The following is an 18,492-nucleotide window of genomic DNA, read 5'->3' as shown; positions in this document are numbered from 1 at the left end:
ACATACAGGTGCATTTGTTGTAAATGACAGTGATTGATTGACCAATGCAATAGTGAATCACTAATCCTTGTGACAAAATTAACTGACTTTCTGTAGTTTCCATGCAGTTTTTTGGACTGCTGACACAAAGTCCTATATGTCACCCCCCCCCCCCCCCCAGTCCATAAATGTAATAAAAAGTATACATAATAGGATATGTTAAGTGTATCGTTGTTTTTATAAGCCAAAACTAATGATTAATCCCAGGCTGGCATTATATAGAATACAGTGCATCCGGAAAGTGTTCACAGCACTTCACTTTTTCCACATTTTGCTATGTTACAGCCTTATTCCAAAATGGACTAAATTAATTATTTTCCTCAAAATTCTACAAACAATACCCCATAATGACAACGTGAAAGAAGTTTGTTTGAAATCTTTGCAAATTTATTAAAAATAAAAAAACAAACAAAATCCCATGTACATAAGTATTCACAGACTTTACTCAATACTTTGTTGAAGCCCCTTTGGCACCAATTACAGTCCTCAAGTCTTTTTGAGTATGATGCTACAAGCCTGGCACACCTATTTTTGGGCAGTTTCTCCCATTCTTCTTTGTAGGACCTCCTAAGCTCCATCAGGTTGGACGGGGAGCATCAGTGCACAGCCGATTTCAGATCTCTCCAGAGATGTTTAATCGGGTTCAAGTCTGGGCTCTGGCTGTGCCACTCAAGGACATTCACAGAGTTGTCCTGTAGCCACTTTGTTATCTTGGCTGTGTGCTTAAGGTTATTATCCTGTTGGAAAATGAACCTTCACCCCAGTCTGAGGTCCAGAGCGCTCTGGAGCCGGTTTCCATCAAGGATGTCTCTGTACATTGCTGCATTCATCTTTCCCTCGATCCTGACTGGTCTCTCAGTTCCTACCGCAGAAAAACATCCCCACATCATGATGCTGCCACCACCATGCTTCACTATGGGGATGGTATTGGCCAGGTGATGAGTGGAGCGGTGCCTGGTCTCCTCCAGGCATGAAACTTGCCATTCAGGCCAAAGAGTTCAATCTTTGTTTCATCAGACCAGAGAATTTTGTTTCTCATCGTCTGAGAGTCCTTCGGGTGCCTTTTGACAAACTCCAGATGGGCTGTCATGTGCCTTTTATTGAGGAGTGCTTTCCCTCTGGCCACTCTACCATAGAGGCCTGATTGGTGGAGTGCTGCAGAGATGGTTGTTCTTCTGGAAGGTTCTCCTCTCTCCACAGAGAAACCCTGGAGCTCTGTCAGAGTGACCATTGGGTTGTTGGTCACCTCCCTGACCAAGGTCCATCTCCCACGCCCGCTCTAGGAAGAGTCCTGGTGGTTCCAAACTTCTTCCATTGACAGGTGATGGAGGCCACTGTGCTCATTGCTGCAGAAATGTTTTCTGTACCCTTCCCCAAATCTGTGCCTCCATTCAATCCTGTCTCGGAGGTCTACAGACAATTTCTTGGACTTCATGGCTTGGTTTGTGCTCTGATATGCACTGTTAAGTGTGGGACCTTATATAGACAGGTGTGTGCCTTTCCAAATCATGTCCAACCAACTGAACAATCAAGTTGTAGACACATCTCGAGAATGATCAGCAGAAACAGAATGCACCTGAGCTCAATTTTGAGTGTCATGGCAAAGGCTGTGATACTTATGTACATGGGATTTTTTTCGTTTTTTATTTTTAATAAATTTGCAAATATTTCAAACAAACAAACGTCTTTCACATTATCATTATGGGGTAACGTTTGTAGAATTTTGAGGAAAATAATGAATTTAATCTATTTTGGAATAAGGCTATAACATAATAAAATGTGGAAAAAGTGAAGCGCTGTGATTACTTTCTGGATGCACTGTATAGTATAATACAGTATATATATATATATAAAATAATAGTGACCAAAAGTCAAAAAGGATGGAATATTTGTAGTTATCTGGTCAGTATAAGAAATGAGCGTGAGCCCCACTCACCTTGGCGCCGGTTCTGTCGTTATCCGTGTACTCCAGAGGGGTGATATCACAGTTGGACTCGATCTTGGTGATGCCGTACGCAGACTTGAAGTAAGCGTTCAGACTCAGTGTATGGGAAATCTGTGGACATGTGTCGGTTATACTCCCAGTGTGGCCTGGAATACAGTGGAAAGAGGTTGCTTTAAAGGCGATAAGAACGCTGCTCATATGTATACGGCCTTAGAGTGGACCTAGCATCAGATACATGACTTTGTAAAATTGCATGCCCACAATTCCAGATATTTATCACAGGAATCTGCCTTTATCTGCTTTTCTCTCCAGAAGGATGGCACCATCTTTACCTAGGCTCAGCTGTACTAAACCGAATGAGATGCCAGCTGAGAGATGGCACCAGTGGTGGCTGGTGCTCAATTCTTTTTTTTGGGGGGGGGGGGTGGCAAACAAACCTCCCAGCCACCCCACCCCTCACGCCGTTAGGTTGATCGTCCCGGTTTATTTACCCCATCCAGGTCGCGGGTCCAGGCCCCACTGCTTCTGCTCCTTGGCGGATTCCCGGGCGGCTTCCTCGCTGCTTCTCCATCTTGGTGGCTTCCCAGGCGGCTTTCCCACTGCTTTTCCTACCTGCCAAATGGGTCGCTACTCCTCTCGGCCAATAGGGTCTTAAGACCCGCTTCCTGATTGGCCATGTGGCATTAGTGAATTAATATTCACTATTGTCTTCCTGCTTCTCCTCCCGGCCAATCTGGAAGTAGGTCTTAAGACCCTATTAGCCGGGAGGAGAAGCAGGAAGACAATAGCGAATATTAATTCACTAATCTCACACAAGTGGGTGGGTTCTGTGCCCCGAGCCTACCCATTTTGAAGCCAATTAGACCCTCTAGCTCTGATCATGTGCTTCTTAAAAAAAACAAAAAAACAAACCCCATAGAAATCAATGCGTCTGGTGTCCTGCACGGAGATTAGGGGCCAGGCGCATGGAGATTAGGGGGGGCGGCCCCTTATGAGCGGCTGCCACTAGATGGCACGAATTGTCTAAATGTTGCTGCTTGTGCATTTCTTGGCCATTTGACCTAGATAAGACTCTGCTGCAGCCTCTCACTTGAGTCACTGCTGGGAGCAGGGGGAACTGAGCTGCTGGGTTAGCCTTCCTTCACACCACCATTAATTTCAATGGGCTGCCCTATTCGTGGGAAAGGGGAGCAGGGAGAGCTGAGGAATCACTACTGGGAGGAGGAGTAAGGTGAGCAGAGCTGATGAATCACTACTGGGAGGGGGAGCAGGGAGAGCTGAGCTAATCAATCACTACTGGGAGGGGGAGCTGAGCTGATGAATCACTACTGGGATGGGAAGCAGAGGGAACTGCACTGCTGTTATACAAGGGAGGAGGGAACAAGAGGAACTGAGCTGCTACAACAATGACTTCTGCAGTGAACTTAGAGGATAAATTGCTCCACAGTGGCTGCAGCTACAGAGGTCATTGAAATCTCATGTACTGCTTGTCAAGCCCTTTATAAATACTTAAATGTCCATAGATTTTCCACAAGTTAACATTAAACCCATTTGTATTGAATAACACTGTATGGGCACAGGTTAGCTAAAAATAGATTTTTTTAAATTCTTTTCATAACATACAATGATGTGAAAAAGTATTTTCCCCTTCCTGATTTTTTAGTATTTGCCCCTGCCTGATTTTTTTGTCATACTTAAATGATTCAGATCACCAAACAAATGTTAATATTACACAAAAATAACCCGAGCAAATCCAAAGTGCGGTTCTTAAAATGATGATTTAATTTATTAAGGGAAAAAAGTCGTCCAAAACTTCCTGGCCCCATGTGAAAAAAAGTAACCCCCCCCCCCTTGCTAAATCATGAATGAACTGTGTTGAACCACCATGAGTTGAAAGCTGCCAGACCTGTTGAATCAGGAAATCACTTAAATAGTAGCTGTCTGACAAAGTGAAGCAAGCTAAAAGATCTAAAAATGCCACACATCATGCCGCGATCTAAAGCAATTCAAGAACAGATGAGAAACAAAGTCATTGACATGTATCAGTCTGGGAAGGGGTTACAAAGCCACTCCTAAGGTTTTGGGACTTCAGTAAACCACGGTGAGAGCCATTATCCACAAATGGAGAATACTTGGAACAGTGGTGAACCTTCTCAAGAGTGGTCGGCCATCCAAAAATACTCCAAGAGCACAACGACGACTCATCCAAGAGGTCCGGCCTCTCTTGCCTCAGTTAAGATCAGTGTTCATAATTCAATAATAAGAAAGAGACTGGGCAAAAATGGCCTCCATGGGAGAGTTCCAAGGCCAAAGCCACTGCTGACCAAAAAGAACACATGGGCTCGTCTCACATTTGGCAAAAAACATTTTGATTATCCCCAAGACTTTTGGGAAAATATTCTGTAAACTGATGAGACAAAAGTTGAACTTTTTGGAAGATGCGTGTCCCATTACATCTGGTGTAAAATGAACACATCATTTAGTAAAAGGAACATCATACCAACAGTCATAGGTGTGCACAGCCTATTACATTTGAGAAAGCTCAAACACAGAACAACAGAGGCAGTAGCTAGGCAGTGGCAAGTGCAAAGCACATGTGTACGAGTCCTTTTTTTAAAAAAAGTTTTGACTTTTTAGAATTTTATTAAGATTTTTTTTTCTTACATTTTTTTTAAAGTGGTTGCAGACCCTTACAGGCCACTTTTTGCTATAGGTAAGCCTATAATAAGGCTTACCTGTAGCTACCCAAGATATAAACGTATGTGCCGTTACCGGTGACAGTGACGTCATCGCGGCTCCAGCCAATCACAGCGCCGGAGCCGCGATACCCGGAAGTCAGGGCCAGTGCTACCACTAGGCAAACTAGGCAGCTGCCTAGGGGGCCCTGCTGCCTAGGGCGCCCAGCCACTCTCTTCTCTCTGCAGCAAGCAACTAAGTCTCAGCATTAGCAGGCAGCCGCCGCTCGATTTGCACATAGTGTCAGAGGCGCAGTGGTGACAGAGAACTGTGTCTGTGTCCCGACTCCCGAATGAGTGGAAGCAAGCAAACATTCGTTGATGGGCGCTGGTAGGCTGCATTTGATGGCCGCTGGTGAGACTGCATTTGATGGCCGCTGGTAAAGCTGCATTTGATGGCTGCTGGTGAGGCTTCATTTGATGGCCGCTGGGGGGGGGGGAATCCTTCTCCCCCATACCACTCGGGCGACATCCAATCTAGGCCAAGTTCCACACATTCTGTTCTCCGCTACTCTCCACATCCCTCTCCGTATGTGAGGGTCCTGGGGCGGTCAAAGCTCTCCCCGGTTCACATGCCTATGCTGGTGCCTATAGTCTATGCGCAGTGGGGCTAAAAGGTGCCAGTGTGGATGCGCACTCTCATTCCGAGCGATTCTGATTACCCCCGGGAGTTCTCCTGTGAAAGTTCTGGAGGGAGTAAGGATGCTGCCGCCTCGGGAGACCGACAACCTAGGCACTTCCAGGCCGTGTGGCGGGCAAAGGGGGATCATTGGGGGCTGTTGTGTGGGGAGTGGAGGTGTACGGCTGGGTATCTCACTTCAATGTACAGGCTAATGTGGCCGCTCAGTTCCCCATTGCGTGGCGTGGAGCTACATGGGAGAGGGGGCACCTCTCGATGAATGTGGGGAGTGTTCCAGCAGCTCTTGCCAAGGATCAACCAACAGGTCTGGGCTGTGATCTAGGCAGGTCGGGTGAAGGGTCCAGGGAGGTGACGGGGTCAGGCAAAATTACAATGGCGCCAAGGGGAAAGTATTCACGGAGATGGGGTGTCACAACTCTCGAGCCGCCTCCGGAGATGGTACTCTAGGGCGACGGCAGTTTCTCTGTTGCCTGGGCGGAAAGAAGTCCCCTCTTCTCTGTGTCGGTTGGTACTGGCGGTTGGGGAAACGAGAAAGGAGGGTTAACCAATTGACGACATCAATCGGTTACGCATCAAGAAATTCAAAGAGGGCTGGAAGCAATGCCGGTGCAGGGTAAATGATCTCTGGTCCTTCCGAAAGGTCACAGATAGCAGTTATCCCCATCGGTATGTGGCATCTCGGCGTCTGGCAAGGTCTAGTAGCGGTTTGAGTATTGCTCGTCGGTGTAATATGGCACGGGAGAGATCTGGGAGTATTTTGATGGCAACTCCATCAAACTCCAGTTCTCCCGCCTCCCAGGCCTTCCCGGATGATATGCTCTTTATGGTGACCTGCAAATCACATCTCGGGGCCTTGCTGGATCCGATGCTCTGGGGCCTAACGCTCTGTGTATGCAGTCAAGTGTTACCCGGTCTGGGAGTTCCACCACCTCGATGCTGCTGAAGATGGCGAGTGCCGTGTCGGCCAGATCCTCAGCCCCCATGGCCTCCGGTAGGCCCCAGAGCCGAAGATTGTTCCTTCGGCTCTGGTCTTCTATGTCCTCTTGGTGTAGCTGCTGGTCTATCAAGGCTTCCACGTGTGTCTCCTGGAACTCCTCCAATGCCGACACCCGGTGGTCTAGGGCAGATAGAGATGTTTCACCTTTCGTCAGTCTAGTTGAGAGGCCTTTCAGCTCTGTTTTCACCTCTGTGAGCTCTTTTCTGTGGGTCACTGTGCCAATCAAGGCCACGATGTCTGCCTTAGTGGTGAGTGACTGGACCAGAGAGCGAAGTTCAGTGTCTGCTCGGTACAGGAGGGATGATGACTGCGATGGGCCCCCAGGAACAGGGTGGAAGTCTGATGGGGTATTCAGGAACGAGTCTGGAATCGCAGGCTCCACACCTGGATTGGGTGAGTTATCGGACGTCTGGGTCCCCACCATGCTTGCACGTGTGTCCGCCATTTTAAGTTCAGTTGTGAAAGTTGGAATAGTCGCCTGATTTCACTCGATGGTGGGGCCGGAGGCGAGGATTTTGTGGGTTTATTATTCCTCTTTGCTGTCCTCTTCTTTGAGGAGTACATACTGTGTTGAATCTAGCTGAAATAGTCAGGAGCTCAGGCAAAGCACGTCTCTCTCCAGCCATGTCCAAGCCACGCCCCCGTTTTCACATAGGGCCAGGCAGGTTTGGACAGCTTTTTTCTCTTAATAAATTAAATCATTTTTAAAATGCATTTTGTATTTACTCTGGTTATCTTTGTGTAATGTTAACATTTGCTTGCTGATCTGAAGCATGCAAGTGTGACAAATATGCAAAAAAAAAAAAAAATTTTTTTAAAAATCAGGAAATGCAAATATTTTTTCACAGCACTGTACTTTTTTTTTTATACCTGCTGTTTTGTACCTTTCGGGATTGAGGGGCTGAGGACGTCCAGCAGCACAAAACGCACAGCTCCGTCTTCTTCCACCGACAGCTCCTGCACATATCTCAGGGTGACATCAGCCTCCTGACCAGGAGGGAGCTCCCCTATGCTGCAGATGAAGATATTTGTCAAACTCTCCTCTTGCATCTGGAGGAAGGCTTCCTGGCCCTGGCTGTTGGACCCATCATAGGTTTTGAGAACCTAAAAGACGGGCAGAAAAATCCTTCTTTGTCATGACATGCTAAAGTAAATACACAACCAACACACCAGCAATATGATGTTGATAAAGTCGATAAGCTGTTATCCTTATTAAAATTGATTCTCTATCTCTTTTTTTTTTACCTTTTTATTTAAAATAATTCTTTTAACCTTTTTTTAAACTTTCTTCTATCTCAGTACTACCAGTCTCCTGCAGCCTCTTTGCTAATGCTTCCTGCCTACATGCACCCTGGCGAAAGCTGCCTGGCATTTCTCGGGGTGGGTTACCTGATGGTGACATTGGTGGACCATACCTAGATTTAGTGTTGAAATTTAAAGGCTGCACGGGAAGCTTGTGTGACATAGAAAGGATACCTAATAACAACCTTTGCCATGTATTTACAGTGATACCTTCACCAAGTATGTATCTAAAAAAAATGGAGGTTAGGGTCAAACGGGCAGCAAGGGGGTAGTAAAAGTAGGCAGTTGAGCCACATTTTTCTGCTCCTCCATAAATACAGATGGTCACCCTATATGTAAAGTTTATTTTTAATGCGCTGCACTCCAACATACAAAATGGTTCACATCTGGTTCACATCTGAATAAAGCTGCACACCAACTAAATGCATTAGGGCACCTTTCAAAATGAATCACACTGCAATGGACTGTGTTTTACTGTGCATTACTGCAAGAAGATAGTGTGAATGGGCCCCAAAATGAGGAATCTGAGAGATTTTGTAAATGGGCCCCAAGACAAGGAAACTAAAGAATTTTGTAAATAAAGCTTCCTCATTACCTGCCTCTTCTCTTGGAGGTCGGCTATAATCTTCTTCTCCCCCACTGTGGCCTCAAAGCTGTAGATGGCGGAATCTTCATTCACAGGGAAGACAAAGACTGCACCCACCGCCGTGTTCTCGTTCTTATACTTGAGAGTCACTGATACATCCGCCACAAAGCCTTTTACCTGGACGTCAACCAAGATTCCCTGCAAAGGGACTGGACACACACACAAGAAGATGCCTAGACTATTAGGGTGTAAGTTATACATCAGACCATCCTTTCTCAAGGTTCCTCACAGAAAATCATTTATAGGTCTCAGAAACCACCATGAAAATGATCATAGACAAGACCTTGGCACCTCCTTGTACTTCGAGCCTTCACTAATGGAGTGGGTCTTATGGGTATGTGGGGGCATGTGACCTTCTCCATGGGATAGTGCTCAGGCCTGTGTGGCCAATCACCAGAAAGGACAAAGTGACAGTGTGTAGGTGGGCCCACAGGTTCAAAGTCATATGCTCTGTTATGGTGCCCCCTGACTGGTGAAGTGGGCTCTCCCAAGGTGCAAAGTCTAAGTACCACTTGGCTTTCACCAGAGCTCCTGGTCCCCAAATTTCTTTGGTCCCTGGTTTTTCCCCAAGAAACGCCCCACTAAGTGGTTGCAGGGCAGAAAGGCTACAGAGCCGAGACTGTTCACGATGTGGTAGACAAGACAGTAGTCAGGTCTAGGCCTGTGATCATGGCAGGAGAGTAGTCAAGTCCACGTAGAGGTCTTAGCAGGTGGCAAACAAGAGAGCAGTCTGATCCAGGAAGAGGCCATGACAGACAGCAAACAAAAGACTAGTCGGGTCCAGACCCATGATCGTGGCAGGTGGCAGGCAAGAGAGTAGTCAGGTCCAGGTAGTGGTCTTTCGGAGCAGAAAACAAGAAAGTAGTCATGTCAAAGCAGAGCTCTTGGCAGGTAGCAAACAAGAAGGTAGTCAGGTTCAGACAGAGGTTGTGGCAGGCAACAGAGTAGTCAAGTCCAGGCAGGTTTTGAGGCAGGCTAGAGAGTAGTAAGGTCCTGGCAGGGGACACAGCAGGCTAGAGAGTAGTAAGGTCTAGGCAGGGTCGGAGTAGGCAAGATAAAAGTCAGGTGCAGGCAGGGTCAAGGCAGGCAAGAGAAAAGACAGGTCCAGGCAGGGTCAAGGCAGAGAGTAGGCAATAGAATCGGGGTAAGCAACTAACAAGAAATTGGCAGTTAAGTATTATAGGTCTTTAGCGCTCATGGAGCTGGCAATAAGACACAGCACCAGACACTTCACAAGCTGGAGATTGAACACCATTCTGGTCAGAAAACATGTCCATAGTCATTATTGAGAACTCTGGAAGCCCTGGAGGTAGTGGAGGTCCTAGGAATCCTGGAAATCCCAGTACAGATCCTACGAGGAATCCTTGAAGACCCAGTAGGGATCCTGTGAGAAATTCTGGAAGACCCAGCAGGGATCCTGCAAGGAATCCTGGAAGATCCAGCAGGGATCCTGCGAGGAATCCTGGAAGACCCAGCAGGGATACTGCGAGGAATCCTGGAAGACTCAGCATTGATTCTGTGAGGAGTCCTGAAATACCCAGCAGGGATCCTGCGAGGAATCCTGGAAGACCCAGCAGGGATCCTGCGAGGAGTCCTGGAAGACCCAGCAGGGATCCTACGAGGAATCCTGGAAGACCCAGCAGGGATCCTATGAGGAGTCCTGGAAGACCCAGCATGGATCTTGCAAGTACTGTAAAGCTAGCAATACATGGATCAAAATTCAGCTGGTTCAGCAGAGACTGTCCGAATTTCGATCCATGTATGGCTACTTTGGTTCAACAGAAGTCATCTGTTCAACTACCCCATCAGATTTTAGCTGCTTGATCAGCACCGCAGCACTGATAAGTCAAAAGGCTTCTCCTATTATCCAATAAACTAAAGGTTCCTTCCTCATCTACTTCTGAGGTGGAATAAAATGTTGGTAAGATAAGGTCCTGCGTTCTGTGAAATGCAGACGATACTTTAGGGAGGAAGCTAGAATCTGTTTTGAGCACAACCCTATCCTCCAAAATTAACAAAAATGGCTCTCGAATCGAGAGTGCCTGTAACTCACTCACCCTTCTGGCTGAAGTGATTGATATCAAAAATACTGCCTTGAGTACCACCCACTTAACCTCCGATTTCTCCAGTTCGAAGGGACTTCCTGTAAGCGCCCCGAGGACCAAGGACAGATCCCAGGTGGGGCAGGCCCAAACCTTCATTGGCCCGGACCTAGAGAGGGCATTGAAGAAGTTTTTAACAAATCAATCCTGCTGTTGGCAGCCTGCACTTTTAGCATGCTGATAGAAAGGCCTAACTCTACTCCTGCCTGGAAACAATCCTGGCTTGCAGGAATCCCAGGCTGTTCCAGCCCCTGTTCTGCTAACCAGGAATTGAACCTTCTCCATACTTTGGTATAAATGGCCCTGGTTACTGGCTTGTGGCAGTTTAGAAGGGTCTTAATTACTCTCTGTGAGAACCCCTGAGCCCTTAACAGCTGTTCCTCAGATACCACGCTGTTAGCCTGAGGGTCTCTACCTGAGGGTGCCGGATAGGACCCTGAGTGACAAGATCCTCCCTCATCTGGAGAGACAATGGAGGATATATGGCGAGCCTCTTTGGCCAAAACGGAGCTATCAGATTGAGGTCCATAGTTTGTGTCAAAAACTTCGGGGGAACTGCAGCCATTAGTCTCACTGGAGGAAAGGCATAGCAAAGGTTTGTAGCACACTCTACTAGGTGCTAGTAAGGGTTAAATTACTAGGGTTTTGTTCAGCGGAGGCAAATTTAGGCAGGCTAATGCTGCAAGCTAGGCCTATCTGTTTTGATCTGGGGGCTAGGAGTGGTCAGAGTAGCAGTGGGTGTGATCACCTGTACTCCGGTTCTGAGGCGTCTCCCCTGCTTCCAGGAAGAATGTTCTGGAGGAGAGGTTGGGCCGAGAGTTGGAGTGGCAGGCAACTCATGTGGGAGCCCTGACCAATCCTTATCCGGTGTTGGCAGGGGGCGGGCCTCCTATATGAGCTGAGGTCACATGTCATGGGGGAGGAGAAGTCGGCTGGGTGAAAGGAGGAATGGAGTGCTAGACGGCCGCAGGAGGACACCCCCATCTGGGGGGGGTCCTTTGATTCCAAGGATGGGCCGCATCCTTCTCGAAAGGAAACCAATGCTGAAGACTGCCTGAGAAGAGCAGTCTCTTTTCTGGCTGCTCCCACTCCAGCATGATCAACTCCACAAGAGACTTATGTACGGGGAATACCCTGGCCTTCTGCGCACTAGACTCTTGGTACATGAGGTCATGCTTTGAGAGTTGTACCGACTCCTCCCGGATCTCCAAGGTTTCGTAGATCGCCTTGAGCAAGTCCCCCACATCGTCCAGTGACAACCTGTACCTGGACCCCGTGGAGGAATCCTCCTCTCCCTCAGAGTCAGATTCTGAGTCTGCCTGAGAGGAGGCGAGTGATCTAGGTTCCGTCTCCCTATCCCCCTCGTCTTCCTGACTAGATTCAGACAGGGAAGGCATACTCACTTTCCTGGATAGGGACGTCGAGGGACCCTGCATCCTATGCATCATCCCTTTTAAAAGATTGGAACGTGGATGCAATCTCATCCTGAAAGCAGGAGTCCCGCAAAATTTTTTTTTTATAAAGTCAGCAGCTACAAATACTGCAGCTGCTGACTTTTAAAATAAGGACACTTACCTGTTCCAGGGTCCAGCGATGTCGGCACCCGAGGCCGAACCGTCCCTCAGTCCTCGGATGCTGCCGCCGCCATGTTCAGTAAGGGAATCAGGAAATTAAGCCTTGCGGCTTCACTTCCCGATTCCCTACTGTGCATGAGCAAGTCGCGCCGTGTAATCCGAATGGTCCCAGCAGACAGCGCGGGGGGGACGGGAAGTGGCGTAGACTCCCGTGGGAGTCTATGCCCGGAAGTGGGTGCAAATACCTGTCTTAGACAGGTATCTGCACCCCTCTCCCCCCTGAAAGGTGCCAAATGTGACACCGGAGGGGGGGTTCCGAGGTTCAATTTTTGTGTGAACCTCTACTTTAACGAACGCAGGGATCTTATGACATGCCGTCACAGAATCATCCTTGACCAGACTACTGACACATTTAGGGCAAAGTGGTTTCTCCCAACTGGAGCCTAACTTTGACCCACATACGGCACACTTTCTCCTAGAAGGCTGCATCTGAGTCCTGTCCTGGGCTTTAACCTGAAAGCCAAAAAAGAGAGACAAACGCCCATTAGTGCGTGCCCCTAACCCTCACCACCACTGTGCTTGGGGTCAACCTAGGAAGTGCCCATCCATCACCTGTGGTTCCCCACCTAGGGAGAGACTATTGGTTACAAGGACCCCACCCCCCCAGAGTAAGCCATGGCCACCCCTCACCATGCTTACCTGGGAGATGCCAGTGCTTGAAGAACCGGAGTCTACCGCCTGTGCTGCAGTGCCCTCCATGGTTCCCTGGTATGTGCACAGCCTCTGCTGAGTCTTCCATAGGCCCCGTATGCATGTCCATCTGAACGCTGCACCCAGGAGACCAAAACCCCGTCTCCAACGCCCCCTGATGATGCAGATCCACCGGAAGTACTCCACGTTACTTCCTCTGGCTGGAACACAGAAGCCCCGCTGCATGCACGCCTCCCTGTTCCATACCCAGAACTACCGGGTGTACTGGCACCCTCTCACAGCGTGGAAAGCCCAGAGATGAGCGGCACCCACTGGACCGAGGGGCGACGGACGGGAGGGCCCTTCCTGGAGGCTGAGGTAACTAGAGCTTGAGAAAAAGTTTCCTGCTGCAGAGCGCAGCAGTGTGAGGCAGCGGGGCCTACTACATCCATAGGGGTCCTACTCTCCCCGAGTAAATGGCAGTGGTGGGACCAGCAACCCTACTCTTCCCTAACTGGACAGAGGGGTGCTTGCTTCCCGTCCAGCAGGAAACACAAAAAAACTGAAGCGGGATGCCTGGAGGACCGCCCTTTGGGTGTAGGTGTTTCCTGTCCCGGAGGGAGGAGCCCTATGTCTCAGAGGCTATCCTAGAAGACGAAAGGAGAAAAACAGACTAATGTATGGGCAGCTTAACAGGCTCCTTGTCAAGCGCTAAACTAAAGCTGACCATACATTACACAATATTATTATACAATTTTAATTTAGATTCACCGAAAACCATATAATATGAGGTCAAACCTAAACAATGCTTTCAAATGGTATCCAGACAGGCCCTTGCACTACATAGTTGAAGGTAAATATAATGGAGACTGTACAGAAATTGTACAAGAAAATAAAAAAAATGTATGGCCAGCTTAACAGTATCTTTTAAAAGCTATTCTGACCACCAAATGAGAAATGCTAACACCTCCTTACAATCTGGGTCTGGTGCTGCCTCACCAGTTGCTCATACTGGAATCTACCAGTGCATGGACACTCACCTGGCTGACGGGATGTCACGGTGACGAGGCTATAACATGGTGGCCTACAGAAAGAAAGACACAACAAGAAACAGCATGAAAGACCTCTTGCCTGAAAAGTATCTTCAGCTAAATGTAAACCCTAATTGAATGACATTTTTAGTTTGGTATTGAAATTTTTGATTTCCACAAAATCCTTTTTTACCCTTTTTTTTTCCCCCATCTCAGTGCTACTGATCTCCTGCAGCCTCTTTCAGCCATTTCCTGTCTACATGCATACTGTATGTCTCATCATCAACCGCCCATCACTGTTTTGTACATAGCTTCCTGGAAACATCACAGCAACCCTGCCTCAGAGCTCTTATGTAGGGATGGGATCAGGCATGTTTGGATACTAAATATTCAAAAAAGAACATGTCAGCGCATAGTGGTACTGCGGACATACAAAAATATACTGTGCCACATCCCTAAATTATAAGGATATTTAGGAAAAAGAAACAAACTTGGGACTTTACTGGCACCATACTAAAGGTAAACGCTGTTCAAAAAATCTTTTTTAATTGGAAATGTTTAAAAATCAGATGTAAAAACATCTTGATGCACAACATACTTAGCTTAATCTTTTTGTATTGTGAAGATGATCTAATATCACCAGTAACCCTCAAAATATAGGTAGGGGGCCTTCAAATAGGTATAACACATAAAAGATTTTTTTTAGATCCGTGGTGCAAAATCATACAACAAAAAAACACGTAAGTGTACAAAAAACGTGCATGTGAACACACAAAAGGGTGCACTTAAGGGTGTGCTTTTGTCCACCCTGACCCCCGGGGAACAAGGCTCCTGACTGGGACATAGGCTCAACATGGTCTGCCTAGCCAGAAGGCCTGGCAGATCCCGTTCTTCTAGGACAACGGAAGCCATCCCCAAATACTAGTCGGGGGGCTCTCCTGAAGAGAGAACCCCCCAGAGGCAGGGGAGGAAGGAACCAGAAGGCCACACATCTTCCCCCTAGACGTCAGGGTAAGCCCGAGGACTTAAGCCTCGTACACACGATCGGATTTTCCGACGGGAATTGTTGGATGTCAGGCTGTTGGCGGAAAATCCAACCGTTTGTACGTTCCATCGGACAATTGTTGTCGGATTTTCCACGGACAAATGTCTGTTGTCGGATTTTCCGAGCGCGTGTACACAAGTCCGTTGGACAAAAGTCCAAAGTACAAACACGCATGCTCGGAAGCAAGGACGAGCCAGAAGCGGTCGGTCTTGTAAACTAGTGTTCAAAATGGAGAATTAACATTTGTGACGTGATAAATTATGAAATCTCGAAATACATTCTCTTCTTCTTTAATGGGATAATAATAAAGCTGCTTTGCTGGTGATACTGATGGAGTTATTGCAAACACATTTTCAAAGGTTTTTTTTCTAGTGATAAAGAATATTATTATGCGTGTTATTTTTTTCTTTTTTTTTTTGGTGCAAGTTACCACAACACCATTATCCCGTAGTTTTTAAGATCAAAGATACAACTATGTTGGTGTCCCTTGTTTACATTGTATTTTTTAAAATGTAACTGCCGACTCCCAAACTGTCATTTGAAGTAAAACACATAGCCAAGTATTATTCTCCACAATTTTTTTATTGTGCATTAAAAAGAGAAAACAAATAAAATTAGACATGCTATCTGCCAATAGAACTTAACCAAAAAGTGCATTTTGTGCATCCAAAAATATAGAAAATATACCAAATCAAATCATTATTCAACCAAAAATAAAATAAAAGCCTCATGCATGTGTCCTGCTTTTTAATATAGGGGGTCAACAATGCCAAGAATTGGTGAAAGCAGGGGTCCGTCATCCGGAGATAATTCCGAAAATCATCTGGATTATTCTCCTGGAGCTCCCGCAGCAAAGGCATATGACATAATTGTAGAGATATTAGGAGTGGTGCAGCGCTAGAAAATAATTCTAAAATGTCACCATAAAGGTAAAAATAAATAACAATAGCTGAACAAAGTCCTCTTCATCAGAAGGAAGTGGTGACCCTCTGTTTAGCGGGATCCATAATGAAAGGACACTCAGAAGGGAGATGTAAACACCATCACCAACACCCAAACAAACTGACCCTTACCATCAGTGTATGGGTTATACACGTATGTAGAAAACAGATAGCAAGAGGCAATCTTCCTGGGATAGACCAACGATCCTCCAGTGGAGTAGCATAAACATATTCCTTTGCCTCTAAACTACATGGAAGGCTTTAGGTCTCCTCCTTGTGACAGGATTAAGAACCAGGTATAGTCCAGTGCGTATATGCGCCTCAAGAATCGTGGTATGTAGGGAGTAAAGAGAAAATGCTCATTGCGCAAATTCCATCAAAAAGGATAATTTATTGTATAAAAAAATAAAAGCCACTTACATTTCGTAAGAAGGTACAGAGCAGTATGAAGCGTCCAGGGCTTCTAACCACAAAGATGGCCGCCGTGTCACCGTCCAATCGCATCCTGCGTCACCAGTCTCTTGTCGCCCAACGTTTCGTCATCAACATGCATCGTCAGGGGCACAGACACTGCAGATCATCTGCCTTCCCAGCGCATGGCCAGACAAGGTGGACCACTCAAACCAGGAGGTAATGGACCCTTTCAGCTTTCTTGGGGAGAACTTACTCTCGGCCCCCAATTATGTTCAGACGCTCCGGTTTCAGTTCCTGCCGATACTAACCTTCCAGGTCCCCATCACTCCAGCTAATTTGCATAGCCACCATCCCAACCTAGGTCAGGTCAACAAGTTTTGCATAGTATACGTTTCTTCAGGAGCTTAAGAGTTCAAATATATTGTAAGTCTATTATAAAGTGAGAAACAAGATAATCATGTAGCGGGGTCCCAGGTCCCCTGAGGCCTAATGGTGACCTCCAGAGTTAGGGACAGTTGACATTCTTCTGTGCAGAATGGGTTACAAGGCATAATGGGTGTAATGCAAGGTGGATTGATGGGCGTCAAAACCTTCTTGAATGCAAAGAGATTTATTGTCTCTTAAACAGAACTGTGGGAGAGAGGGTTGGGGCCAGGACACCCTTAAGTGCATGCAATGTTAATGGCAGACTCCGAGACTTCTATAGGCAGACAGCCATGCAGGGAAAGGAATCCAGCTAGACACCACATCTGCATGAGTATGATCGCTGTCTCCTATGGCAACAATCTTATAACAGTTTCTAACAAAGGTTGTAATGAACTCCTTTACTTCCTCTACAATCTCCTATTGTAGAACTTCACTCAACTGAGCCCCCAGGCTTTCACTAGAATTGCTGCTCCACTGCCACTGGATCCCCTGAGCTCTACCAATATTCCCACTCAGTATTTTCTTCAAGCGTCACCCCCACTTCCCTGCTGGAGAGTGATTGGATGTGGGGCCAAAAGGAGAGTTCAGAGTCCAGAATAACACCTAGCACCCTGATATGTGGGGATGGGTGGATGGTTCTGCCATTGCACTTGACAGAGAAGTCAGTGGAAGAGGCACCTGGGGGAGGAAATATTATGAGCTCAGTTTTGGACAAGTTGAGTTTGAGGAAGCGGTGTGACATCCAGACTGATATGTCTGTTAGTAAGTTAGTGATGCCTGAGGAGACTGATGGAGTGAGTTGAGGGGTGGAGAGATAGATTTGGGTGTTGTCAGCATAGAAATGATATTGAAAGCCGTGGGAGGCAATCAACTGACCCAGGGAAGATGTGTAGATTGAAAATAGGAGAGGTACAAGAACAGAAGAGGAGAGGAGGAAGTAGAATTGTAAGTGAGACACTGAAGGTGCGTTGGGATAGGTAGGATGAGAGCCACTGAAGAGCGCAGTCAGGAAGTAAAGTTTTTTGAGGAGGAGGGGGTGGTCAACTGTATCAAAGGCAGCTAAAAGGTCCAGAAGTGGTAGTACAGAACAGTGTCTGTTGGTTATTGCGGTTAGTAGGTAATTTGTTAGTTTTAAAAGAAGAGCAGTTTCTGTGGAGTGTTGAGGGCGAAATCCAGTTTGAAGGGGATCAAGAAGGTTAATCTTAGTGAGGTTGGTTGTAAACCAGGTGTTCAAGGAGTTTAGAGGAAAAGGGGAGCAGGGAGATAGGGCGTAGATTGTTAAGATTGGTAGGGTCCAAGGATGGCTTTTTAAATATGGGGGTGACCAATCCGTGTTTTTAGAGCATTGGGGAAGATGCCAGAAGAGAGAGATTTAAGATGTGGGTTAGAGAGTGTAGGATAGAGTCAGAGGGTGACCACAGTATTTGAGAGGGAATAGGGACCAGGGGACAGGTGGTTAGGTGGGCGTTAGAAAGGAGTTTAGCAACTTTGTTTATAGTAGCAGGCAGGGGCGGACTGACCATTGAGCGACTCGGGCACTGCCCGAGGGCCCTGGGCCACTAAGGGGCCCCATCAGGGTTGCCAGCCTCAGTAAAACCAGGGACAGTATGTATAAATCTGTGTTTTTTTTTACATCTGTCTGTGTATACTGTGTGTACATGTATGTGTATACTGTGTGATTGTATACTGTGTGTGTGTATACTGTGTGGCCACATAATCTCTGATTGCCTGGGGGCCCCATAATCTCGTATTGCCCGGGGGCCCCATGAGTTATCAGTCCTCCCCTGGTAGCAGGTTTGAATAAGGGGAATGTCAATTGTATCTGTTGACATGGGGTCTTAACTGGGGGAGATACCTGTAGGGTAAAGATTTAATCACAAATTGTATCAATCTTGTTTTTGAAGTGATTAGCAATCTCCTGGGCAGTGAGTGAGTCAGTGGGTGGAGGCGGTGCAGGACAAAGTA

General features: G+C 47.0%; 1 protein-coding gene across 9 annotated transcripts in view; it reads right to left on the bottom strand.

Annotated features, from left to right (window-relative positions):
* The window catches only part of LOC141130929 (von Willebrand factor A domain-containing protein 5A-like), a 125,697-nt gene that overhangs the window by 84,413 nt on the left and 22,792 nt on the right, over positions 1 to 18,492 (bottom strand). For all 9 annotated transcript variants that reach the window (XM_073618181.1, XM_073618172.1, XM_073618173.1 and 6 more), the window contains exons 3-6: positions 13,711 to 13,754; positions 8,254 to 8,453; positions 7,241 to 7,460; positions 1,976 to 2,130 (exon numbers count right to left, since the gene is read on the bottom strand). In XM_073618181.1, the coding sequence (XP_073474282.1) occupies positions 1,976 to 2,130; positions 7,241 to 7,460; positions 8,254 to 8,453; positions 13,711 to 13,754 (619 nt within the window). The remainder of the gene's footprint in view (positions 1 to 1,975; positions 2,131 to 7,240; positions 7,461 to 8,253; positions 8,454 to 13,710; positions 13,755 to 18,492) is intronic.

Source organism: Aquarana catesbeiana, linkage group LG01 (assembly GCF_042186555.1).
Source record: "Aquarana catesbeiana isolate 2022-GZ linkage group LG01, ASM4218655v1, whole genome shotgun sequence".
NCBI classification, from domain to species: domain Eukaryota; kingdom Metazoa; phylum Chordata; class Amphibia; order Anura; family Ranidae; genus Aquarana; species Aquarana catesbeiana.
The sequence above is the reverse complement of the archived record's forward strand: the minus strand, read 5'-3'. Positions and strand labels throughout refer to the sequence as shown.